Source organism: Cryptotermes secundus, unplaced genomic scaffold (genome assembly GCF_002891405.2).
Source record: "Cryptotermes secundus unplaced genomic scaffold, Csec_1.0 scaffold2444, whole genome shotgun sequence".
Classification (NCBI taxonomy): domain Eukaryota; kingdom Metazoa; phylum Arthropoda; class Insecta; order Blattodea; family Kalotermitidae; genus Cryptotermes; species Cryptotermes secundus.
In genome coordinates this window covers 491,124-518,900 of record NW_019723340.1, presented here as the reverse complement: position 1 = coordinate 518,900, position 27,777 = coordinate 491,124, and the positions used below count along the sequence as shown (strand labels likewise).

The window sequence follows — 27,777 nt, the reverse complement described above, 5'->3', positions numbered from 1 at the left end:
TTCTTCGCCATGTCATTGACGTCAGTAGCCTGTCCCCCGGTATCATGTCATTGACGTCAGTAGCCTGTCCCCAACCAACTAGTTATTCTTGCCTACCGCATTTCCTAGTGCTATTGACCTCAAGTTCCTGGATTTACTCGCCGTCCTTTCCCCCCTACTTAGTACACATCAGACGTGAAACATCCTTTCCCTCAAGAGAATCCTACTAGCCACACCAGTTCTTCGTCATGTCATTGACGTCAATAGCCTGCACTCAACCTACGGGTTTTTCTTGACTACCGCACTTCCTAGTGCTATTGACCTCAGTTTCCTGTACCCACTGGCCGTCCCCCTCTCCCTTAGTCACACACCATATATGGCCTTATTCGCTCTCCACTGCTCCCATTGGTCCGTTCTCCCTAACCACCCCCCCTGCCTACTTCGTATATAAGTAGCACCTTCCACATCCTATCACCACAGCTACTGCTCTCCGCAGCTATTCAACTGCTCTGAAGATGGAGGCGCTATGTTCCTCCGAAACGTCGGCCAAAACGAAGAATACACGGTGCCTAAACCCAGAAGACAACTTTCTTCATTGTCATCGCCGTGAAAACCTCAAAACTTACAACTTAAGAAGTGTTCACATAGTGTAACAGTTCTGGTGCGTTTGCTCTGTTATTGCCTCTAGGCAGCATAAAATCCATTTTGTTTCATTATCTCAACTGTACAACTTATGGGAAGAGTGTAATGGACATGAAATATGAGTTTCATTTCTAAGCTACAACCTCTGTTCAAAATTGTAATTTTCATTCTGATAAATGTTTAGCAAGTTGGTGTGATTCTTGCATAGGATGTGTGCAGAAACATATTTTGGTGGTACCCTTTATCATTTTATGATTTTAATTAAGACTGACATGTTGACTTATTGTAGTAGATCTTCCCAATATCAGATTTCATGAAAATCCATTTAGGGGTTCTTGATTTATTACCTGTGGGTAGATGGATGAACAGACAGATGTGGCAAAGCCCGTAAGGGCATTTTTGCAAGTAATAAATGCTACAGTACCTGCATTGTATTTTAATTTTTTTTTGCTAGTGGCGTGGGACTAAGTCCCTTGTACTGCGGCCACTTCTGGCCTATTGTACCAGCCCCATATTATAGGTGAGGGTGATTGTGGAGCAGTTGGTGGAATGAAGATTGGCAAGGAAAACCGAAGTACTCGGAGAAAACCTGCCCCAGCACCACTTTGTCCACCACAAATCCCACTTGACCAGACCTGGGATCAAACCCGGGCTGCCGCTGTGGGAAGCCAACGACTAACCACTTGAGCTATGGCGCAGCCATTTTAAATCTTAGTACCATGTAGTAATATACATAATTAGAAGTGGTACTTGAAAATGTTGTATTTCAGCCATTTTCAGATATTGTTCAGCACTCGTTATAATGAACATTTTTTAAAAATGCTATAAATTCTCATTATATTAATATGTTTTCCTGTGTAAGCAGTGCAAGTGTACGTTGTTGAAGTAAGCATGCTTTTTAAAACTGCAAATCTTGAGGATCCTGGAATGTAATTAGAAGGATAACAGTTGATCCTAGATGCTGCACCATTTCTTGTCAAGCTCTCAAAGCTCAAAATATTAAAATGGCAAGAAGTTAGAAAATTTGTTTGTAGAAAACTGTTCAGCATACCTAAAAATGATGCTCTTTTTATTTTCCTTTAAATTTTGATGAGCATGGTCTGCCCCTGAAACTAAATTTCCTCTTTCTGTCTTTCTTGTCCAATATACAAAAATAAAATGATTGATCCATTAAAATTGCATCCAGTAGCATCATTATCATTTCATAAATATGAAGACCAGCAGGCACTTTAAACACAAAAAAGAACAGTAATTTAACTGTTCTTAATCTGACTTAAACAAAACGCACACAGTGTGATGGAAGTAAACTGGAAGAAGACCAAAGATTGTAGTTTAGCTCACAGAGAAAACACCATTCCTCTGTAAATAGTTGTATCTAAACTGACTCTCATCACTTTTGTTATCAACATGTGTCTCCATCATGTGTAGTCTCTCTCTTAATGCCTTCTTTTTTTATTATAATTATCACCTTGTGAAAGGGAAGACATCTTCATCATCAGATATGTGTGCATCAGAATCAGAGCCTGAAATCAGTTTTTGTCAGTTCTTGTGCTTTGTTTTTTTCTCAAAATATCTGTCTTGAAGCCATTTTTTAAGTTTTGCACGTGGAAGGAATAAAATAAATCATGTCTCATGTCTAGTGCCTAAGACTACTAATTGTGTTGTTCATAGCTTCAGAGAGTTCTATGTCCCTCCTATTCAGGTAGCATAAATAAATTATTGCTTCCTGTAAGTTGAACTGCAAATCTAGGAATGAAATTGAAACATTGATTGCAAGATAGACATGCAGTAATGCCATGAAATTATAATACTAATTATAATAAATTATGATACACACAGGACTCACATGTAATAAACTCATACAATTGAAAAGTCAGCTGTTGTCTTCTCAAGGTCTTGTCTATGGTGTTGGCTGGTGTGTCATTTGGTCTCTTTGGTTGGTTGGTTGGTAGGTTGGTCACTTAAAACTAATGGGATGAAAATATTTTCTGCATTCACTTCCAATTTCTCATTTAGAATATTCACTCTATCCTCACTAGTCTACACGTATTCACAGTATGATGCGGGAGCTATACAAGTGTCACTCTATCACACACTCCCAATTACTTCTCTTGTGAGCCAAGCATCTGCTTCTCAGGCTATCACTTCTAATCACACGTTCCGGTATTCTTCTTTCCACTGCGACTGGTTCAATTCAATTGTCTCTGGTGACAGCTACATTTTGACTCGCTTCGTAGGCTGCTACACTTTAACTCGCTTCGTAGGCTGCTACACCTTAACTGCCTTCGTAGGCAGTGTAGTTCTCTTATAAACCCTCAGCCAGACAACGGGAAAATGCCTTGCTTCCTTGTTGCCAAGTCGTGTGTTTACCGGCGTTGCTGGGCTTCACTGCTGGGAGTTGTTTATGGCTACGTAGCAACTGCGGTGTCCCGTGTTACGACACCGTGGGGAAAGGGTGTTGACTGGCCTATTACCATAGCAACGGCAATGCTCCGAAAGTGTTATGTCAACGCTGGCGGGGTAGGGGAAGGAGTGTTGACTTGCCTGTTGCCGTAGTAACGACAGCGCTCCGTTGCCAAGTCACCGCTGGGGAGGAAGGGGGTGTCCTCCAAAGCGCAACACGTCACAATATATTTCTTGTGTTCTTCTTAGAATGTGGAAATATGGGAATGTTCTCTTATTCCCTGAACCTTTCAAAAAGGCCTACGAGCCAGTGTAGTTGGAAGATCCATCTTTAGGGCCTGGATTCTGAGAACAGCTAACAAAGACAGCATTCATCAACAGAATTGTGCATGGTAGCTCCCAACTCACTGATAAGATGTTCATTTCCTGCAGCACATAGTTGCATCTGGACACAGCAAGTGAATTTTATGATGAATTAGTGAACTTACTACTGTGTACAGTTCTTTCTGAAGATTGTGGCACAGTTACTCAAACCATGCAACAAATATTTTCAATACCATACTGTAGTGACATGAAAATAGATTTAAAGGAACATAAAGTGAGCTGCATGTATGTTTGTTTTCAAGACTTTTTATGCAGGTAAATAAATTCAGTCATAACATCTTTAAGTTTGAAGCTTAAAGAATGTATTAAATGCAACTTACATTATGATTCACTACAGAATTCAGCACTTAAATGAACAGTAGCTCCAGCTGTGAGCAAGTAAGAATTTAGATGTCCCACATGTTAAGAGTCAAAAATGAATAAAAATAGAGATTTTTAGGAAGTTTTCAACATGCAACTGTGAATAAAGCAGCAGGAGGAAGACTGAGATCAAGGTGGGATAGGTTTGGGACGATGGAAGAGTGTGGCATGAAATTGAGGTGGAGGAGGGGCTCTGGGAACATGTAGATAAATGAAGAGGCCTAGTTGCTAGGTGACCCACATTGGAAGGCAGAGTAGATGAAGAGGCTTGATTGCTAGGTGACCCACATAAAAATGGAAAAATCAGAGGAAGAAGAAGAAATATTAAAAATTTATCAGAATTTGTAAATAGAACTGAATAATATAAATTGTGTAATTGAGATTTCATTTCAGGTAATAATCCATAAGTTCATCACTACACCCACAACTTCTCATCTTTTTCATCTTTCAGTGGACTCCTTTCACCAAAAAGTTTTCTTGCCTTTCAGTGTACGTGGTGCTATCCAAAAGTTCCCGAAATTAGAATGTTGCACGTGAATGGTTATGAATACATCAAAATACCGCTAGGTGTCTCCCCACACACCCTTCTTGAATCAGTGTGGCAAGCGGTGTCGAGTTGAGTGGTTGGGTTTATTTTTGGTGAACCTATTTCTGTTATTGTGTTTCTATGAGTTTGCGGTTTGGTGATGGCTGAGAGAGAGTGTGTCTGTATAAAGTTTTGTTTGAAACTTGGGAAAACTGCTGCAGAAATGCACCAAATGTTGAAGCAAGCTTTTGGTGACAACAGTTTAGGCCAGACACAAACTTACGACTGGGATAAGCGTTTAAAAAATGGCTGAACATTGACTGATGATGACGATCATTCGGGACTGCCATGATCTGGCACCACACCAGAAAATGTCGTGAAAGTTAGGGATCTGATTCTGCAAGATCATAGACTGACCATCCCGGACCTCTGTAACCCCTTGGGACTAAGTTATGGTACATGTTAACGAATTTTGTCAGATGAATTGTGCATGAGGAGGATTGCAGTGAAGTTTGTGCCACGACTGCTGAAAACTGAACAGAAGCAGCATCGCTTGGAAGTCTGCAGGGAACTTCAACAACAGCTGCAAGAGGATCCAAACTTTCTTTTGAGGGTTGTTACTGGTGATGAAAGTTGGTTTTATGGCTGTGACCCTGAAAGTAAGCAGCAATCGTTGCAATGGAAGAGCCCTTCTTCACCTCGGCCAAAAAAAGCTTGACAAGTCAAGAGCAACATTAAGTCCATTTTGATCTGTTTTTTTATATCGACGAGATTGTTCGTAAGGAGTTCATCCCTCCCAGTCATATAGTCAATAAAGAGTTCTGTCACCATGTTCTAAGGCGTTTGAGGGAGGACATGAGGAGAAAACGTCCAGAGAAGTGGCATACGAATGACTCGGTACTCCACCATAACAACGCACAACCGCATAACGGCTTACATTGTGCAGGAATTTTTGGCTAAAAACAAGATGGCAATTGTTCCCCACCCACCGTAGTCGCCAGACTTAGCTCCATGTGACTTCTTTCTCTTCCCCAAGATGAAAATCAAGTTGAAGGGGCGAAGATTTGATACAGTTAAGGAAATTCAAGAGGAAACGCAGACGGTACTAAACAGCCTAACAAAGAAAGACTTCCAGGATGCATTTGAAAAGTGGCAGAAATGCTGGGATCGGTGTATGCACTCCCAAGGGGACTACTTTGAAGGTGATGGTGCAGAATAAGGTAAGGAGTAATAGTTTTTATTAATATATTGTGACATGTTGACCCCTACCTCCCCAGCGGCACGTAGCGGTAACGTAGCGCTCGCGTAATAGGCGAGTCATCACCCCGCCACTCTCCCCGCGGTGACGTCACGAGCGGAGCCGAAGTGAGCTGAGCAGAGCCGAAGTTAGCCGAGTCCCCGCAACCTTGAAGCTATGCAAAGCAAGTCAACAGCGGTGACGTCACCAAGGGGTAACAGCGTTGCTAGGCTATACGCCACGTAACACTAGCAACAGCGAACGGAATAAAAGCTGGCTGAGCAGCAAGCAAGAGTCAGTGTGTTATCAACAGTTCTCAAGGTAGCAGCCTGCGAGTTTGCGATAACTAAGAAGTCAGCGAGCGGAAGACTTATTGTGTGCTTTCGAGACTTAGTGAGTGCTGTAGTACAGTTATATTTGAAAGTGTGTAATTCAGGGAGACTTGTATAGCTCCCGTGTTATTAATACGTGAAGACTCTTGAAGATAGTGTTAAGAGATTTTGTTGTAGGGTTTGTAAAGTATGGAAACCCGCAACTGTGATAATTAATTGTAGCCGATATTTGTAGATTGTTCAGTAAACCAATTAACGATCTCTACGGCGTATTCAGTAACGTAAACACGTTACAATATTTTGGGAACTTTTGGATCGCACCATGTACACACCCAATGCATCATGACTATTATAGGACAGGTGTATAATTTGTGAAGTCCCATGTTCAGGCAGAAGTGTTTGCACATTCCTGATGTAAAAGTTTTGATGGTGTCCTGTTACAGTATTGCAAGTAGTTCCTTGCATTTTATTGTATTTTCCAAAATTACTTTATGCATTCAGTTTAATATCTATGACATTTCTGATTTCCAGTCTGCATATTTAAAGCATGCTGCTTTATTGCAAGGTAGCTCTTACATAAGTGAATATATAATTTTGTAAATATTTGCATTTTTTTAGGTAAATATGCTATGAGAGATCTGGTGCAAAAGTTGCCATCAGGAAATCCACAGCATGACCAAGGCACATCAGATGACACAATAGCAGCAGTTCTTGCAACTCTGAATGAAGTAATTAAAAAGAATGCAGAATTTTCAAGGTTTGTACCTTCTGGTAAATATTAAGGATGAAAATTTAATAGACCTGGTGAGGCAACATGACACAGTTATGTAAGGCTGGTAGGAGAGCAGGTGCAAGCTAATTCCATTGTGCCTATAATGTGCACATCCATGTAAATGAATGAACACATCCTGTTTGGGCCCTTGTGCTTAATATCTTACCTCATCTTATATCATGGTTTTATATTTCATTTTCCACTAAACTGTAACAACCCAATATTATATATAAGAATCCTGTTGCATTTATACATCTTTCATGCACAATATATTCAGTCCTCAATGCATCTATTTTCACTTTTTATTTCTCCACCTCATGACATGTTTCGGCCTCACACAGCCTTCATCAGGTATTTTGTCTACTGTATAAAATGTTTACTTATTAATATTCTTGCAAATATGATGTTTCTTGTTTAATCTACTTGATGTACATTTGATATTTATTTGCACTGATTAATTTCACTCACTTTCAAGTTTAATTGTGGTTTGAAATTTCTTAAATTTTCCTAAAATTATGTAATTCTTGCACCACTATTAGGGCCGTTGTCCACTTGTCCAAATGATATAGTTCTATGGTGCAGGTTGGTGTTCATGTATTGCTTTACTTTGTAAGCTCTTTCTTTGTATTATCAGTTGTTCCTCTTTGTGTGTTATTTCCTGCCCCTGCATATGATGTTAACTCTTGTGTGTTTGGAGGAGAAATAAAAGTGAAAATAGTTGCATTGAGGACTGAATATATTGGGGATGAAAGATGTAACAACCCACTTCATTCATGAGTTCTCACATTACACTGAATTAATTCAGTGTTGAAGTCCTAGGCTTCAAAATGGTAAGGGAAAATTGTGTTGTTGAGGGTAGGCATCCTTGTTGCTCCTCATTTCAGGTGCTCTAATTCTCTTTGCAGAAATATTTGTTTTAATTATTTGTATGTTTTAGTTTTTCTTATAGTGATATGGAATGGCAGTCAAGTTTAGGATTATGAATTGTAAATAAGAGCTTTAACTTATTCCATTCTGCCACATTGAAACCCCTTTGGGGTCTCAAGGTTTGGAATGCTGATGAAATGGGTCTTTATTCAAGAATATTTAGAACCATTACATTCAACTAATATATATTTTGCTACTTTCAAAGTTACATTTGAGACTTATTCATATGGTATTTGGCAACAGTGAATATTAGTATGCATTCTGAATGCTGTATGCAAATTTGGTCTTATGTGGACTCTGGTTCTTCCAACTGCTGATCCAATCTATCTTAATGTTTCTGCTGTGCAGATCTTTGCTGGAAGCTGGAGGTGTTGAACGTCTAATGAACATTACTCGGCAGCGGCAGAAATACACGCCACGGGTTCTCAAATTTGCTGGTCAAGTTTTGTTCACTATGTGGCAGCATCAGGAATTAAGAGAAGTTTACAAAAAACATGGTTGGAAGGAACAAGACTTTGTCACTAAAACAGTTGCAGCACGAAATGCTGGCCCAAATTCTCCAAATAATGCCAACAGCACATTAAATCGTCCAATGGCTAGCCAAGGAGGTACGCGGTATGAAGATAGAACAATGCAACGGTCTACCAATATGAACAGTGCTTCTCGGAGTCCTGGACCTTCCATTTACCAGCGGGTAAGTTTAATATGTGTGTGATTTTGTAAGATGTTCAGCATTCTAAATAATGAATTGTCCATAAGTCAGGGTATGGCATAAATCAGGCCTGCATCTAAATTTGTTATTGTATTTACCTAGATATTAGTCACACACACATAATTTTTGTAAACTTTATGAATTGAACCTTTAATTGCTATGTAGGATTTGAGGTTCTCATGGCGGAGGTTGTGAGGAGTTCTTCCTTCTGGGATATTTCATGGTGTCGCATCCTAGAAGATTGAAGTCTTTGTATTTTATATAGTCCTCATTAGGCATATGCAAGAATTACTTTTTCAGTTCGTAATGAGATCGAGATGAAAATTTGGAAAATTTATGGGATTCAAGACAAGAATTTTCTCTAGTAGAGAAATTTCTTTACTTTAATAATTTATAACACTGACCATTCTTTCACTGTGCATGAAAGTATACTACCATATCTACCCAAATGGAAGTTGATTTGGAATATAAGATGACCCCACACCATGTTACATGTTTTCACAGAAGGAATAATGTCCTGAATTAGTTTTGTAGTCTTACTACAAAGATATGAAAGAATTAATATTAGATTAAGTCAGTTTCTTTCTTGAGAAGTCTCTAGCCTTTATTCACCTTCACCAGTCTCACTCTCTACACCATCTCTGCCATTTCCCTCAGCTGCAGTGAGCAGTGAATGTGAGAGAGATGATAGAAAGTATGTAGACATTAAACATAAGGCAGGTGATGGGAAGGGTGGACAGTGTGCGGTTGCCAAAGATGAACAAAGTCTTGTGACTTCCCAAGGTGGAAATTAACTCAATAAATTTCATGTTTAACATGATTTCTAATATTCTCTCACCCACAATGTTTGTAGTAAGAGTTTGAAACTAGTTAAGAACATTACTGCTTCTGTGTAGACGTGTTTCATAGTGTGGGTCATCTCACATTCAGAATCAACTTCCTTTTGGTAAATATGGTAGTGCACTTTCATGCACTGTGAAAGAGTGGCTAGTTTTATAAATTATTATAGCAAAGAGAAGATTCTTATTCTCACCTTGGTTCTTGAAATTGTTCCAAAGTCTCATCTCAAAACAGTTATTCTTGCACGTACCTGTGTAATGTTAAATATTTTCTTTAGAGAAGTGTTTATTTCATTAACTTTTTACTTTTGAAGCTACCTTGATATACAACAGGACTCTATTAACTATATGTTCTGTTAAATAGTATGTTTCCTTACAGGGTGAAGATATTCCTATGGCAGACATGTCATATCCAGAAGGAGGCACACATGCCCCACCTCCAGGAGGAGTTCGAGCTTATCCTCCAGCTCCAGTAAGTGATGCTGCTCGATAAAATTACACTCACATGTACAACCACACTTACATACGTTCACTTTCTTACAAATGTATACAGACACATCAGTATTGTGCATGTTTTAGCCTTCTGCACTACTCTGATGGTCCAGTTGCACATGATTTTCTGCATGACAACCATGGTTTTAATGGCTGATGTAGTAGTTATGTAGGTGACTTATTTGGGCCAATATTATATGTATTTCAATGGCTTTTTTAATTGACTTTCTTAATAATTAATTATATATGTTTCAAATGTGAATTCATGTCTAGGTATATAATATTTTTGTCTCAAGAGAACGTTACATTAGAATTATAGAACAGGCAGCTCTTAAAGTTTCCTTTTTCTATTGTGCATATTGAGATGTGTAGCAGGTAACCTGTTTATGACGTAGATATACATCCTCGCTGTCCAATATCTTGTGGCATATCCTGTATTAATTTTGCTTAAACTAGGAAGTAGCAAAAGTAAACTGTTTTATTCGGCATCACCTTTCTGTTTCTGAATTACATTTTGTAATACTTGAACTTCAATATTACTAATAAATAAAAAAAAAATTTGAGGATTATTTGTGTTTTCTTTCTAACATTATGTAATTTGTTGCCAGTTATATGGATTCCATATCAGCCATTATTCATTGCTCTTAAAATGAAAGACTGATACAGTCAGTTCCAATGAAGATTTGTGTAGTAAGATGCGTAGGCTTTATCAGCCTATAACCATTTCATTTATGTCTGCATGCTTTAATATCTCTAAGCACATTACATGTACAGAAAAAGGAGTATGGATTCTTATTTTCAATATGTTTACATTTTGTTTTATACCAAGTAAATACTCCAAGAGTTTGAACATATCTGGAAGCGTGCTCTGTCTGTCCCATCTTTTCCTCTGCTTATGTTCTTGTTTTCAACTTCACATACCATTAGCTAACCTCCCCCCCACCCCCCACCTCACAGTGAGCTTACAGGCCATCTCAGCTGTGATGTACATTTTATTCAATGTACTATCTTATTATTATGATATGGGATTTGAAGCTGTTGTGGTGAATGTATGCAGTGAAGTCTTCTTTGGTAATCAGCCATGAAAGCTGGAGTTGGTAAGCAACATTTTGGGGACAGTCTCTGTTGCCATCATGAGGAGCTCATGTAATAAAGAACATGGTTACAAATTCCATTAATATCCATATAATATGCTGTCACTTGCCCCAGCAGAGATAACTGAGGGAACAGTGGGCAAGTTTGGCAGTTGGTGATATCCTGTCCCAACATGGATTGCTGGGGGCACAGTGGGCAGAGGTGTCACAATCCATTTTCCTTAGCCTGGCCACCCTGTGATGCTAGTTGCTGTTGGTCTGTTTTTACAAGTTTTTTCATGGTCTTCACTTGTTTAAGCCTGTTGTTCTATAGAACATCAAAGATTAAATCTTAAGCTGTTTATGGTATCTGGCCACTGGCATGCTTCAAAACAAGGGAGGATCATCAGAAACCATCATAATGAAAGCCTGGTGACAGTATACCATAGTGTCCAGGTTAAGCAGCATGAATTGTTATGATTGACTGCCTGACTTTACCCACTACTTTTCTGGCAGCTTACTCTGGGACGGGACATTACTGACTGCCTATGACTATATCCTCTGTTCCCCTGGCAGCTGACACTGGGGCAGGGTATCGCTGACTGCCTATGACTGACTATACCCTCTGCTTCCCTGGCAGCTGACACTCTGACAGGGCATCACTGACTGTAATTCCAGCTAATGTTTCCTCAATGGTCAGCACCGGGAAAGCTGAGAGCATACTCTGGGGGTATAAATTGAACATGCAGCTGCATCACTAATCACATCAACCTCCTGTTGTTAGAGACAGAGACAGTCTCTGAAATAATGGATACTATATCCATCTTCACATAACTTTGCACTTGAGAAGACTTAATTTTATGTTAACTGATGTTTTTGCTATTATCAGTCAAGTAAAATTTATTTATGATATGTTACATTCCAAGTGGTTAAGCTGTAGGCTATTTTAGCAGGGAAAGTTTGCATATTCATAAGTACTGGGTACTATGGAGGGTTTGGGTTGCCATATAATTCACTACGTAGGGTTATTTATTGTCACATGAGGGAGTGACTATAGATGGGGTATTTGGATCCATGATTCAATTTATTGACCACTTGCGGATCATACCTACAAGTAACTATAACATCCTCTATGGTCTACACACTCCAGAGATCATTGTAACAGCAGTACACATAAAGTCTTCTATGTCTTCACTAGTCATTTCCTGGTAAGAGATCCTAACAACGTTTTCTGCTTACATCCTTACCGGCTGGTGAATATCCCACAGTTGACTCATTGCTCCAACTGACTAACTCCCAGGCTGATGGCCATTTCACACCAGCCATCTACTCTTCTCCACCTCAAGACTTTGCACTCCCCTGCATGGCACTGCACTGTCACTGGTTATAACATCTTGGCACAGACTGCACAAAAACATCGTTCCTCTGTTGCTGTGCAGTTGTTGCTTATTAGGAATCTGTTGCCTAGCAGTGGGCACTGTTCATAGAGTCATTACACAGCAGTGGGTCTACATGCCACAGTATTTTGAAAAATAAGAAGGTACCTTTATGGGGGCTCATTATGTTTTTAATTTGTTGGTTTCCATATCTTTATAAGGTGAGCCTCATATCACGGTGGATGGATAACAATATTCCAAAGTAAGTCTTGAACATTATAATGTGACATGAAAGTGTGAAAGTGCTGGTACCTTTATGAATCTTCCATCATTCCCCTTTAACCTTTATCATACTGAAGTTGGGAATTATGGTCTTGGGGGCTGCTGGTTGGATTTTAATTCAGGGGAGGGTGTTAACTGGTAATGGTATTTGTATTTAAAAAAATGCAGTAAACTTCCTGTTATCTGGCTTGTATGGGGAATGTTATCTGCTGGTTAAATGCATCTAGTAGTTGGCCTTAATTCTTGTTTGAAGATGCCTCTAGGTGACATAGCAGATTCATGGGTGAGAGATTTTGGATACATGTACTGTAATGTAATTATAAATTCAGCCAGCCTCTACTGTAATGGTACATGCAGTAGGTAGGACCATATGTAGCTCAGTGATAGTGGTTGCAGGTAGGTAGATTTATGTACGTCAGAATGTGTTTTTGAACAACTTTGTTATGTGGTAAATTTTCATTGAAATTGTCAACAGTTGATAAGGACTCTGGATGCATGGATACCAGGTAACTGGGAAGAGTTATGTCTTCTGGGATAACCACCACCTAAGAACCTAACACCAATAACTGAGAGCTTACTGTTTAGATATTTTGAAATATTCATGCTAAAGAAGTCCAGTAAACTGCATTTGAAAAAAANTCAGTAACCAGAGTAATTGTATTTATTTTGTCATGTTATTTTAAAATTGTATATAGAGTACTGAAGAGTGGACCAGTAATATTACATTGAGCCCATGGCATCATATCCTGTTTGAATTATTATAGACAAGAAAGTGTATGTCTCCTGTACCATCTCATCTGGAAGTCACGAGCATCCATCGTTAGTATCAGGTGTGTCATAAAATTGTTTGCAGCTATTAGTCTACCATCAGCAAGTGGATGGTTTCCTTGAATAAGACCTAGACTGCAATTGGCATAGAATCCTTGTTCACATGGGGTCTCTCGTGTGTCCACTTCACCGAGTTCTCCAATGAAGGGATTTATACTGCCAAAACTCCAAGGATCTTGTGTTGTTGACCAAATTTTATATCTGCTTCTGCTGGCATTACTGGTATCACCTGCTGTTACAGTGTCTTCTTCAAGCTCACTTTTTTCTAGATGAGATTGATTCATTATAGTCACTCACCAAAACGACTTCTTGTTCAATGGCTTTTTTAGACCTCAACATTTGTGCCATAAGGAGAAGGTGAATTCTGTTGAGAGTAATACATTAGATCTCTTTTACTCATTAGCCTTATATAACTGTGCAGGCAGTGTCTGTATTTGAAACTTTGATGATGACCTACCTGACACCCCATCTGGCTCTCAACCTCCATGTTTGTTATTATGGTATTTCTTTAGACTTCTTTCTGCCTTAGATGCTGCTATCCCATAGCTGATTAAACCATGCACAAATATGAATGGCTTGATCATGTATCTGGTACTTACACATTGTAGACAGAGTCATTGTTTATAAGTAACTCAGAACAGGAAAGCATAAGAGCCCAAGATATAGGTTTAGTACTACAGTTCCTGTAGGCTGGATCAAAATAAAGCACTACTGTAGTACTGTAATATTGCAGTGCTCAGCCCTGAGGACTGTGCATCTGCTGTTTCTAACGTGCAACATAGCTAATAAATGTTAACTTTAATTCCACTTTCTGGATCATAGGTACTGTTGTGACCATGCAGACCATTTCCTTCCCAGTCAAATTGGGTGCACTGTCAGTATATGCTTCATCTTTCATATGTTCTTTATTCATTTTGCATAATGAGTTGATAAACATATCTCTTGACCCCAGTCTGTTACAGTTACTTCCCATTTTGTTGTGTGTACTTAATAAACTGTAAATCTATACTTGCCTGCGCTACATAAGAAGTGCATGGAAGCAGTTTAGGCATTTTATCATACTAATATCCTATGTTGACAATGACGAGTGTATTATTAATAACCAGGGCCCGGATTTTGATGACCTGAAAATATTTATAAAATGACCAAAAAAATCCAGAAAAATGACCTAAAATGTGACCCAAACATGTAATATGCAGGGCCCGGATTTTGATGACCTGAAAATCTTAAAAAATGACCTATAAAATGACCAAAAAATCCAGAAAAATGACCTAAAGGAGAAGCGAAGGAACACTTCGCCTCCATGTTATTCACATTTCAGAAAACATATGAAGAAAAATTCCCTAAAATGGCCAAAAATGACAAGAAACACCCTCAAAAGCCCCAAAATTTACCAAAAACTTACCCCAAAAATGAAAAAATGACCTTAAACCTAAAAATGACAAAAAATTACCTATAAAATTTACATTTCTGTAACCAGCAGCTCATATCCGAGATTTATATATTTAAGAGCATCGCATAGGACAGTGATGGGCAAACTTTTTTAAGAGGGGGCCATNTACAAGAAAAAAGATGACATGTCATCAAAATCCGGGCCCTGTTAATAACCATGTGTCATGTTCAGGTAACCAGAGTGTAAGTTTTGGTGTTGGACAGCCACCCTTTTCTTTTAAATGTGTCAGGGAATCTCTTGAGTAACAGTTTTTAGTTTAAATGATGGTTTCAAAACTATGGGCAGATGTATGTTATGCAGTATGTAGTGAAGTGCAGAGTGAAGTATATGTGTAATGTCTTTGAAACCTACTATGTTGTGTCCCCCAGTTTCATTTTCCATTAACAAAACCTTATGGGTGAAAGTTAGCCTTAAATTATCATATGTCCTGCTTCATCTTTTGTCTCAGAAGTACTTCATGGTGACTAGAACTGCATTCGAAATCACATGATGCGATAAGTGCACATTTGAAGGAAAGTGCATGAGCTGACATGAGCTGCTAGTGAATTTTACTGTCTCATCCACTATAATGAATATCCATGCCACAAATGTCCTTTTAATCTGAATTTTTTTCGTTTCTCATCAGTCTGCTTAACCCTTTTGCTCTCATATCAAAGGTTGGTTATTTACTGGTGTTTCTTCAGCCTGTCATGTCTGATCCAAGTTGCATAGAAGCATGCCGTGACAAAACAAGATATTTCTGTCTTGGAATGCACTTTTTTCCTCTGTTAGATGGTGCATATAATTTACCTTTATCCATTCCCTGGACATGTGCTGTCATTTACTACTCATTTTGTTACCATGTTCGTAAGTAGTGTATGGCATAAAACGGCTGGCAGGGTTGGTAAGCCTGCAGCATAGGTGCTGCAAGTGAAAGTGTCAATTGGTAGGTGGGAATTAAATTCCAAAAAATCTTGTAAAATACAAGTTATCTTGAACCAAAACTTCCCTCTTAGACATGGGGAAATCTATTTGGAGTTTGGTTAAAGTCTTTGATGTGGTTATTAAGTGTTATGTGAGAAAATTCCTGATGGCAGAAATAATAAAAGATGAAAATGAGAAACAGTCCAGATATCTAAATGAATATGTGGTGCTCAGTAAAATTTGTAAGAATATATGCTATCATCAGAAAATATGAATGTAGATGAGTAAAGTAATATTATTTCACTTTAAACATCATAAGTTGCTGCAACTTTGGACTGGTAACTCATCACAAAATGAATATATATTTACATACAAACCCTAGCAGTAGTTATGTGACTTGCTGTGTTATACTGCCAGTTTTATTATTGTTAATATAAAGCTGTTCAGTTTATACTGTCCTTTATTAGAAAGTCTTGAGTATACATGTAATTTCATAAATAATGTTCTCTGTACAACCTCAGTCCTGATATTGCACAGTATCCCATATATTGATATATCTTATACCTGATTTATCTTCTTTTAATTTTCATGGGTAAAATTGTGTGGCATATAACTTCTATAGTGGAAATACTGAGAAGTATCATTGTTCACATATGTTTCAGAGTACTGTGGGTGCTAATTTTTTACATGAAAGATTTACTCTAATTATGTGTTAAGTTGCCATTGCAAAATGATTCTTGTTTTTAGAGATCAAAATGAATCAAAACAGAATTTGTGACATGTAGAGCATGGCACAAATGCATTTCAGGTGCCTGTTCATGTCACTTCTGTTATTTTATTGTCATATACTTTGAAACATGTTGTAAGGAGAATGTAAATAGCATAAAACATGCTTTTGTTTGAGACAGTTCTTGATTTGGGCTTCATTTATTGAACTTTGCCTGCAAATGTGTATAGGCCTAGATGTAAGCTGTGTTGTCCCACTTGAACCAAAATTGTGCTTTGTTGACAAATTGTGTTAAATCTCACTGTAACAACACTATTATATGTATACAAATGAACATGCAAAACCATTTGGGCAGCCAATCATCAAGTCAGTTTCATACAAATCTAGTACAGTAGGTGTATATAATTTAATTGTTTCTTGCATCCTGTTGTGTATTTAATCAATATTAGAGTTAATTTTTACCGACCACAGCCATCATGACAAGGAACGTAATAGATCCAACATCAGAGGACGCAGAAGAACAAGACCTTCAAAAGTGAAAGTGCAGTCAATGTGATGAGTTGAAGTTTAATTGATGAACTTTTTAACCAAGTGGTAATAATATAACTAGTTACAGTGAACTAAATTTTAAATTTTAACTTTTAACATTTGTATTTCTAACTTATATTTTATAAGAAGAACTTGACACATATTATTGAGCGTGGACCTGAACAGGATACAGGATCAAAATAAGTGGAAAAACGAATGTGATTGCGTGTGATTGTGCAACTGTGTTCGTACACCTGAGGATGACCTCTTGAGGTCGAAACATGTAGTGTGACAGTAAATAAAAACGTGTTGTGTGGTTGGTAAAATTAACTCTAATATTGTTTATATAATTGTTTTGTGCGGTGTTGTGTTAAGATTTTTTTTTTTTTACTAATGCCATGGAAGAGATTCTTTTGGAAGTTTACAGTCTCCCAGTTGGTAAAGAAATTCTGTGTTTTATGGACCCAAAATTCTATTTTAGTGAGTAAGGTTTTGATGTTCACTGAAATTTGTTGTAATGACATTTCACCACACTAATCATTCTAAACAATCATTATATATGCCATGTGTTCGTGAGGGGGAAGTTGGGAAGGTAACAAGATGAGACCAATGGTCCTGGGGTGATGTTATGGCCACATTTGGAAATTAAAGTTGGTTGACATCGTCAGCGGCATTAGCAATAGCAGTTCGAACAGTGTAGATGTTTAGTTCCTTACACCCCATAGCTACAGACATACAGAACTTTTTGTGCCAGCCAATGAAATCTCAACTAAGATAGTGATTTTTAAAGCACCATTTAAAAGAGATTTTCCACAAATGTTATATGTAGTTTGCTCTTCTTCATCTTCCTGTGCTTTTCAGCTTTTATGATGTTTTTGTTGTATAGTAAATCACTGCTTTGAATTCTGTGCATGATATTCACATATAGTATGGAGTTCTGTCAGCATGGCACTGATGTCTGAATTATCTCAACTTTAATAGTGATTGTGTGCAGAGGCAGTTCACAGCACTAATGTATGCTACTAAAATAAATATTTGGAAACTACTAAATTAGAAAGAAGTCTGTTGTGTATTCAGTTTTCTTGCTTTCTACCTTTTTTTTTAAGTCAGTGAAAGATAGTTATATGGTGTTATATGCATATATATGCCATCTCATCTGCATCACTCTTTAGTTAAACCTAATTCTAAACCTTGCAGCAAAAATTCTTGTGTTGTAAGATGTGCAGATTGCACAGATATGTATATGAATTCGTCTTTTGTATTGACATAACTTTCACAGTTTTGCAACTTCAAATCGTAATTCTGGACAGTCTTAAAGTGGAATTTGCAGTCTTATTGTCAAAAAATGTTAATGATTATTTTAGTGAGATCTGTTCGAAGGTGTGAGAGGGAATGATGAAACTAGTTACCATTCTATGAGCCATCATTCAGGAACAAGACATAATCTGTTTATAAAATAAATAGGGTTCATTATCATCTTTTCTGTGGTGTACCCAACTAAATTTTGTTCTTTTCCATTTGCCAGCTTGTTCAACGCAGCTAACCTGTCCTCTGCTTGTATCTACTGTACTGGTGGGTGTATGTTTTCTCTTCTCTTTGTCATAGCTGTAGATACCTTGGCTCGATTTCCAGAGTACCTACCCTAGTTTCAAATGTTGGTAGATTCATCATAATGCTGTATGGAAGTGATAAGGGAGTAAGACTGATGAGGAGTGCTCACAGACTGGAACAGTTAGCACAGTGTCCATTAGGTTGTGAACATGTGTGCATTAAAAGATGATTGACATATATCGTTACACCTAATTGTCGCACAATTTTGACACTCTTGTTGTGGCAGTGAATGCTTCAAGATATGAACCAGTGTAATGATAAATTTTAAATTTGAAGTTTCTTGAGGCATACAGTTTCTGTCTCCATTGTTAAGAAAATCCTGGGAAATTGTGGNCCCCCCCCCCCTCATACGTCGGCAATATATTCCTCAGGAACAAGACAGTTACTGAGAAGATATTAAAGAAAACTTCAAAGAAAATAACACAGGTCATACTGTATGTGCTGTGTGGAATTTAGTCTGATCCTCTGAAGATTTCCAGCTATTTTACCACAAGCTGTCCTTGCAAGATGAAATGTCAATACTTGAGCAAGTTATTGCATTGGTACAACTATGATTGCCATTATATATTATTCCAGCTAATAAATTTGTTATGTAAAATAAGGAAAAATTAAATAAACAGAAAACAGCTTTGTAGTAAATTTGCATGATGCATGTGTAACACTGCCTTCATCATGGTGCTTGCAGTCTGTAAGTGCTCTTACACTGGAGTTGTACACAAGAATGTATGTATTGTGTTTCACAATCACTGAAGTTTCAACACTTTATTCTCACAATTCATTTTACAGTTTTTCGTTCATTTGTAATAGGAGGTCTATTAATTTTGTACATAACAATGAATCATCACTGTAACATATAGATGTGGTTAAAAGTAAACATTGATTATGAAATTGTAGTAAATATAACTTTAAAGTTGAGATGTAGAATGAATTTTTGCTCACTGCACATTGATTTCATTTCTTTCCACAATGAACTGGATTTTTATAACCACAACAGCATCACATGTACAGGTAAGAAGTGCTGTTATATTTCAGTATGAGGAGTCCATGTATTGGCTAATAGGTATTATGGCTCAGTTTATGCATTGAACCCTCATCATCCGATTGGCTTGAAGGTAGGAAAATGGTATATGAAAGCTAATTGTAATTTTCTGTTCCTGTTAATGTTTGTTCCAGATTGACCTCTTTGGGCCTGGTTTAGAAAAAGAAAAAATAATAGCATTATGTGATTGAGCATGCTTTCTGTGTTCTGTAATAACTTTTGAATGAATTGGCCAGTTTTCAGGATACTTTGTGGGAAGTATGTCAGTGGAGGGTATTTTCAATTTCAAGTCTCCATAATTTTCAACATAGCAGTCATGCTGACTTTGGGTCTGGAGCAACAATGATGCTGTACACTGTAGGATATTCATATGGTAGTGAACTTAAACGTACACAACTTTTTGAAGTAGTTATTAGTGAACAAGTGTGGCAAGACATTAAAATGTAATGTAGTGGGGGTTTATAAATCTAACAACACATTTTTTTTCCTTTTTGTGCTGAAGAATCCCATGTGTGATGGTGCACACCTGATATACTTTTTTTTCCTTCTTAGCTGTGTTCATAGATGAACTCTTTGTTAGGCTAGACCTTAGTGGAAAGTCTGATCAGTCATTTTATGTGTACAGACACTAGGATGGGAAATTAAGCAGAAATATTTGTTAGACAGAGCTCATAGGTAAGAAAATGCAGATGAAGAAAGTATACAGTTGATGTTTTCCTCTTTCCGCACCATGAGCTGGGCTGTTCACATTTAATATCCAAACTGTTCCAAGCAGCTTTTTGTATTGAATGCATGCAACAATAAGTGGTTTTGAGACATACAAATAACTTTTTTCTTTTGGNGCTGTCCGATTCTTCTATAACACCCTGTCCTCGCATGTTGTTCAGCCGGCTTTTATTCCGTTCGCTGTTGCTAGGGTCGCCCACCACGTCACTACTGTGACGTCACGTATAGCCTAGGAACACTGTTACCTCGCGCCGTCTTATGTCACCGCGGAGGGGGTGGGGGGAGGGAGCGCTATGTTACCGCCACGTGCCGCTGGGGAGGTAGGGGTCCTCTGTTGTGCAACATGTCACAATATATATATATTTTGGGGGTACAGTTGGTTGTCAAGTTGAGTTTTTCTCTTTGCAAATACACATAACAGAACCATTTGTTTTCATGGAAAACCAGTGTTCCCTCCAAGTCACAGTATATGTTTAAATGAAAAAAACAATAGTTTGAGTTCTGTTTTATGAACATAAATGCATTTAGTGGTTTGTATGGTGTATAGCTTATAGAGCTAAGTGTGTCAGATTTATATGAGATTTTGAGTACATTTTGTTGCAGATAAAAGTGTCTGATCATTTGGTAATACTACATGTGTAATAGCAGATACAGTGGAACCTCACCTAACAAGCACCTCTCATAATGAGTAATTCGCATAATGAGCAAAACAAATTGTAAAGAAATTACTTGCTTAATGAGCCACATTTCGCATAACGAGTGACGAGAGGGGAAGTCCCGGATTGTGCGCTTGCTACATCAGTCTGTCTTTAGCACTTGTTCCGCTAGCATCTTAGTACACATTTTTCCAAACTTGTGTTCAGACATATTATTTGTGATTTTTTTTTGTGCAAAGTTTAATAACCCTTGCAAAAATGTCCCCGAAGAAAAAACTGCAAAAAGATAGCCACAAGAGAATAAAAATAACCGTAGAAATGAAACATAAATTAATTGAAAAGCGAGAACGAGGTGTGAGCATGGCTGATTTAGCACGCACATACAATCGGTCTACATCAACGATTTGCACTGTCCTCAAGAACAAGGACAAGATTAAGGAAATCGATGCTTCAAAGGTAGTGACAAGAATATCTACACAATGGTTACGTATTCTCGACGATGTTGAAAGGTTGCTCCTCATATGGATAAACAGAAAGCAATTGCAAGGCGACACTATTAACGAGAACATCATTTGTGAGAAAGCGAAAGTGATTTTCGCCGACCTCATCCTTAACAATGTATATATAATTTTCTTTGAATAAATGTTATACATAAAATTTTTTCAGTATTTTTTTCGGCATGGAACGCATTATTGTATTTTACATTAATTCATATGGGAAAAATTGTTTTGCTTAATGAGTGTTTCGCATTACGAGTAAAATTCTGGAATGAATTATGCTCGTTAAGCGAGGTTCCACTGTATACATATGTGAGGTAAGGTAAAAGGGTAAAGCTATCCCTGTAACAGGGCTGAGTAGGCAGGGGTCATAGTGCAGCTGTAAGGATTGAGTCAGTTGAAAAATCCCATGATCTCACTGGGAATTAAGCCCGCAGCCTTCTGGCTTGTAGCATAGTCTCAGCAAACTATGAAGTATGACAGTTAAAAAACTGGACTTATTCTATGAAAGACATATACTATCACTAAACTTTGGTGATTGTGTCACCTTCATAGTATTTGCCTCTTGGCTTTGTACTTGCATTCTGATTTCTTTAACATGTCTAGAAGCATTACATGAACTCATTTTCCAAATTCCTTTCAGTATTTTTGTTATATTGATTGGAAATGAGACTCTTTCAAGGAGAGTTTTAGTTTCAGAATCATGAAAAAGTTATATGACACTTAATCAGGTGAATACAGTGCAAGTCGCAGCACTGGTGTGTGGAATTTTGGCCAAAAATTGCTTTGCTGAAAGTGCAGTATAGGAAGGCATGTTGTCATGATGCCAAATGAACTCATCCACCTCAAGATTTTGTGTTTTCTCAATGAATGTGATGTCTTGAACCTTCCAGAACTTAAAGGTACTGTTGCACTTTCTGCAGCCTGATGGAATTTTCCATGGACACTGGTTTTGTTTTTGGTGTGTAGTGGAAGACCAGGGGGTCATCACTAGACATAGGATTTTTATATAAATGCATATTTTATTTCTTACCATGTAGATGCTCAAAAAGTAATAATCTCCACGAGTTACAGCATTAGCATTGCTACAGTTGAATTTTATTCTACATATTTTACATATATTGGCATTTCCTAGGTATTCTTAGGATGTTACACAAAACTACATTTGTGATATTTTTCTTTACTTGCATTTTAAACTGAAAAGTACCTACATTTTTGTGTGGATCTTGGTTAAATACCTTACCAATATAGTCCTCGATCTTTCCACAAGTTTTTTTCTGCAGTAAAGGCGAAATCCAGAAGGCAATATCTCTTCTGTAAGTAAAGAAGTGTAAACTACAACCCTCTGCTTATTAGCATGACCTGCACATTGGGGATTATTATAAGAATTTGAATGGTGTTCAATTGTATTGCAGTTAAAATCTCCACCCTTCTCCCAAACATATGCGTCCACTCCTGACAGCCTGCATTGTCCTAAAATTTTTTAAAGTGATTTCAGTTTTGTATGAGCAATTCAGTGAGTTGAGTTCAAGTTTGTGTAGTCAATATTATTGCACCAGTTGCATCCTCTCTGATGTCAGAGTTAAATTTATGTGTAAAAACAGACGATTCCTTCACAACCAGTAGTAAAATTATAATATGTCTGGCTTGCAACAAAGGTATCGGGTGTTCCATGAAATCACAGTTGGAGCAACATGTACAAAGTGCACTACATGCAAAGAACAAGCAACTGAATTCTTCAAAGAAGCAAGTACCCTTAACACAGATACAGCAGTCTTCAACCTCAAGAAATGAATTCATCAAGGATATGTGCAATTGGATGGTGTCCATGAACATCCCCTGGTTTAAACCTGAAATTGGTCCTTTTTGGAAAAGTCCTGCACACAACGTATTCCAGACCAGTCAACACTTTGAAAACCTTATTTGCCAATGTGCTATGAAGAAACCTTGGAAAACATAAGGGGTAACACAGTAGATGTCTTTATGTGGGTTGCTGTGGATGAAACAATGGATTCCATGGGTCACTTTATCACTAACCTTGTGGCTGGAAAGTTAGACATAGCAGGTCCTTTAAAACTACATTTGATTTGCTCCAAATTTCTGCACCATACAAATCATTCCACTGTTGCAAGATTTGTGAATGATGAACTTGAATTGTTGTGGCTTACCAGAGTTCAGGAGGAAAATGTGCTAATTTTATATTCACATGCTGCAGTATATATGCTGAAAGTTGCAACTGTGTTGAATGTTTTTTACCCTAATTTGATTCATTCTTTTGCCTGGCTCATGGAGTGTAATGTGTTGCTGAGGATGTCAGAGCCAAGTTCCCCCCAAGTGATTACATTAATTTCAAGGAAAAAAATATTTCTGAAAGCCCCACATCGAGTGCAATCCTATAAATAGCAATTGCCAGGTGCACCCTTGTCCCACTCCTCCCCCAATCCAGTGCCAACAAGGTGGGGATCCTGGGTAGAGGCAGTCAACTTCTACAGCGAACATTTTGAAACCGTGAAATCAGTTGTAGCCAAGTTCCCATCTGAGTCAGCTGCTTCGGTGTGGGAATCCCAGACTGCATTCAGTGATCCAAAAGTGGCATGTTCAGTGGCCTACATCTGAAGCAATGTCAGCTGTTTTCTGAAGAGTATAAAACGTTTAGAAACCAGGGACTTCCTATGCAAGAATCTATGTACATAGTGAAAAATGAAAGTGAAAAGCTTAATGTTGTGAAAGGAGAGGCTGGTGAATGTGTGTCCACCAAGTTGCAGGTGGTGTTAAAAAGAACCCCTGGATTTTTGACATTTAGCAATATCTGTCAGACACTTAATGGAGATGATGTAGATCCCCCTGAAGACATTGCTCCTGAGGAAATTCCTTTGTTAAAATATGCACCAGTGACATCTTGTGAAGTAGAAAGATCCTTTTCAGCCCACAAAGACATTATATCAGATAAAAGACAATCATTGACCCCAGAAAATATGGGAAAAGTTTGAATTGTGTATTGTGCATGAAAAAAATCAGTGATTGTCCCAAAAGAGTGTAAATGAAGGCTGCTTGCAAAACTAAATAATACTTTTATGCGCTGTTACATATTTTAATGAATACATATATTTTACTACGTATTTCAGAGGTTTCTGTTACATAATTATGTACATAGTAGTATTTTGCATGATGATACTACATAAAAATCCTAGCTCTGGTCATCACCAGCTGTTTCTTTTTCCTGAAGCTTGAGTTCTGCCAGTAGTCTTGCAAAAGGTCTGCAAATTCCCATTTTTTGAGTTTGCCACAGATTTTCTTCATATTCATATCTTTAGTCAAAATTATTCTCACAGTTTCTCTATTCATGTTCAATGTTTTGCTATATTCTAAATGATCACCACTTATTTCTCACCATTTCAGTCACTTTTCCACATTTCAATTGGTTATTGGAAGCTGTTAGATAGCCCTACCTTCTCTTGCCTGTAATTTCTTTCATTCTCCCCTCAAATCACTTGGCACACACATGAACTTACTGTCAAATAAGCAAATATAAACTTTAGTATCCTGTCTTAGACCATGTTGTTTCTTACTTCATACATCCTGTTTGACCATTATTATCATTCTAACGTTCATAGCTCATTGAGTAAATGTGGCATTGATGTAGCCTCAGCACCAGTGATGAGAGTATCATTTTCCTGAAGGAACATGGCAGTGTAGTTTTCCGCAGTGGAATAGTTCAAGGGAATTTAAAGTTAAGAGACAAGATTTAAGTGAAGCACAGTGTCAAGCTCACATTTACATTTCTGTGCTGTTTTGTAATATGAAAGCCAAGGTTACTGATGTAACACCATTGCTTAATATCTCTTATTATATTAGGAGCAATTGTATACATAGCAGGATTTTATTGTGTTTGTAAAATGAAACTAGAGGTGGTATGGAAGAGATTTTGATAAGCTAACTGTCTTAATTCCATAATATGAGAACTGTAGGAGACTGTGTTTTGTATTCAATCATCCAGCTGGGCATTATTCTGTTCATAATTATCAGAAAGTAATTTATAAACTTACAAAACAGTAATATTAAGTCTAACCATTACATCATGACAAACTGTATGTTACGTAACAGTTTGGAGGGAAGAATTTTTTTTGTCTTGCAGAAATTGGTCTATGCTGTATCTAACTATCTAAAAATGTGTCTTGATTCACCAGTTGTGATTGAATGAAAAATGAAATTTGGACACATTTTAAGGCTTGCATGGTAATAATGTCAGTAGAAACTGCATATTGAACTCGCCTAAAACGTCTTTACACATGATTTGCATTTGTATTCTTTCACCACTTGGGCATCCCTTTCAGTGGGCAGCAGTAGTCAGCCAACATACTGGGGCTGCACTTGCCTTGGTATTTCATCTCCATCATGGACATGAAAGCATTCCCCATGTTCATACCATGTACTTGGAAAAGTTGAGGTGTGAGTCCACAAAATTATTTTTTATTGCATTTTTTGTCGCGTGCTTTGTAGACACCAAGAAATTTCTTCAGCAAGTGACACATAATTGTCCCCCTTGACGTTTTGAAGGAGATTTGCGGTCACTGCTTTAAATCCTTTCCAAGCTGCTGCTACGCCTTAATTTAATTTCATCAGATGCATTGTCTGTCATTAGTTCTGTAAGTTATGTGCTCACAAATATCCTTTCTTTGATTTTGGTCTCACTGATGCATAGAATGTTTCAAACAGAGAAACTAAGTGCCATTTTGATTGATACCCTTCACAGAAGTTTTCATTAAACCATGTTTAATATGTAGTGGCAGGAAGAACCCCATTTCTGGATTAACCAGAGGTTGACTGCTAACATTATTTTCCCCGGAATCAATGCTTGTTTTTTTTTAAATGACTTTCCTGTGCTTGGCTGAGCCAATTGCAGAGGAAACAACAGAATTTCATATAGCCCAGTTGTAAGCTAAGGAGAAGTGCAGTCACTTTCCAAGTCTCCACAGAATTCCAGGGATATTTGTCATATTGAATATGTTTCACAAGAAGGTACTTATTGTCTTACAATAAATGGCATGTAGTATTGTTGAACAACACTGGGCCATGTAGGATTTGAGTTTCTCACAGCAGTGATTATGAAAAGCTCTGTTTTCTGGGATATAACGCCATGTAGTCTGTTGTAAGTTAACTGACATTTTTGAGGAACATTTCGCCTCCATCTTCAGGTTGAAGAATGAGCCTAGCAAGAAAACAGCATGAAAGCAAGTAGCAAGCAGAGCCACCAGCTTCTATGGTTGTTGTTTGCTGGGCTTATATTTCGACCCTGAAGATGGAGTTCACATATTCCTCTAAAACACTGGTTGGCTTTCGGTGGACTGCACTGCATTATATCCCAGAAGATGGCACTCTTCAGCACTGGCTGCTGTTGTTGACCAGCAGCTCCCATGAGAGATTCCACATCATTGACATTATTACAACATATTAAATTCATTTCAGAAAAGATGAAGGTAAAATGTACTATAATGCTCACATAACAAAGATAAGTTTATCTTATTACTATTTTTAGAGAAAATTCCACCTTTTCTTTTTCCAGAAGCTGAATGTCCACATTGATTTTTTCAAGGTCAAGGTTGCATGTGTTTGCTCGAGATACTAATGCCATGTTTATAAACAAAATGGTTAAAACTGGCTGAAAATTATATTGGATTTTCATCAGTAGACCATGTTGATTCCTGTAATTATATTTTATATTGTTTTCATCATCTGCATTCTGTATTTCTGGTGACCTTGATACTGGAAAAATCTTTGCTGGGTAAAATAATCCTTATAGCTTAAAGTAATATGACTGTTGTACTGTATGTTTGGACTTTGCAATAATGCTTGTTATATTTTAAAACAAATAGTAATCTGCTAAATAGTGTTTTGACTGTCTCCATATCATCAGAACAGTAATTGACATTTGATGAAACTCATTAAGCCAGCCTGTCAGAAGTCTTGAACACACATCACAGCATACACAAGATGCCCACATCTTGTCATAATCACCTGTTTTACAACCAAAATAAAGTTGATATGCTTTTATGATGAGAGGGGCATAATTTTACCCTTGAGAAAACTTGAAAATTAACTCTCCACACACATAACAGAAGCTGTTTGGATTGTTGATGCATGAAGCAATAAAGAAACACACCCAAAAATAGATGTAACATTTACAAATTATGGTACCCACAGTTCAGTAAGTGAAATCAAGTGAGTAACTGAGAAAATTAAGTCAATTTGTAAATTGTGTAACAAGATTGAGCAAATATGGACATGTGTGTCCTCAATATAAATGGGCAAACAGTGGTGTGAAGAACCTTAGAGAGCATAGGAGGGGCAAGCAGAAAATCTCTCCTGCTTCCTGTTCTAACCAAAATCATAAATAATCCAAATTTATGGGTCATTTGTCATAATTTGCATGAAAAATGCACATATATCACCAAAATATATATGGGTGGCAAAAA

At 37.6% G+C, this 27,777-nt stretch overlaps 1 protein-coding gene across 3 annotated transcripts in view; it reads left to right on the top strand.

Annotated features, from left to right (window-relative positions):
* The window catches only part of LOC111861883 (catenin delta-2), a 113,901-nt gene that overhangs the window by 72,081 nt on the left and 14,043 nt on the right, over positions 1–27,777 (top strand). Inside the window, exons 14-17 of one of the 3 annotated variants that reach the window (XM_023846827.2) lie at positions 6,482–6,620; positions 7,911–8,256; positions 9,493–9,585; positions 18,301–18,347. In XM_023846827.2, the coding sequence (XP_023702595.2) occupies positions 6,482–6,620; positions 7,911–8,256; positions 9,493–9,585; positions 18,301–18,318 (596 nt within the window). In that variant the 3' untranslated portion in view covers positions 18,319–18,347. Of the gene's footprint in view, positions 1–6,481; positions 6,621–7,910; positions 8,257–9,492; positions 9,586–18,300; positions 18,348–22,962; positions 23,529–27,777 lie in introns of those variants that run through there. The other 2 variants (XM_023846828.2, XM_023846823.2) reach the window with 2 other exon arrangements.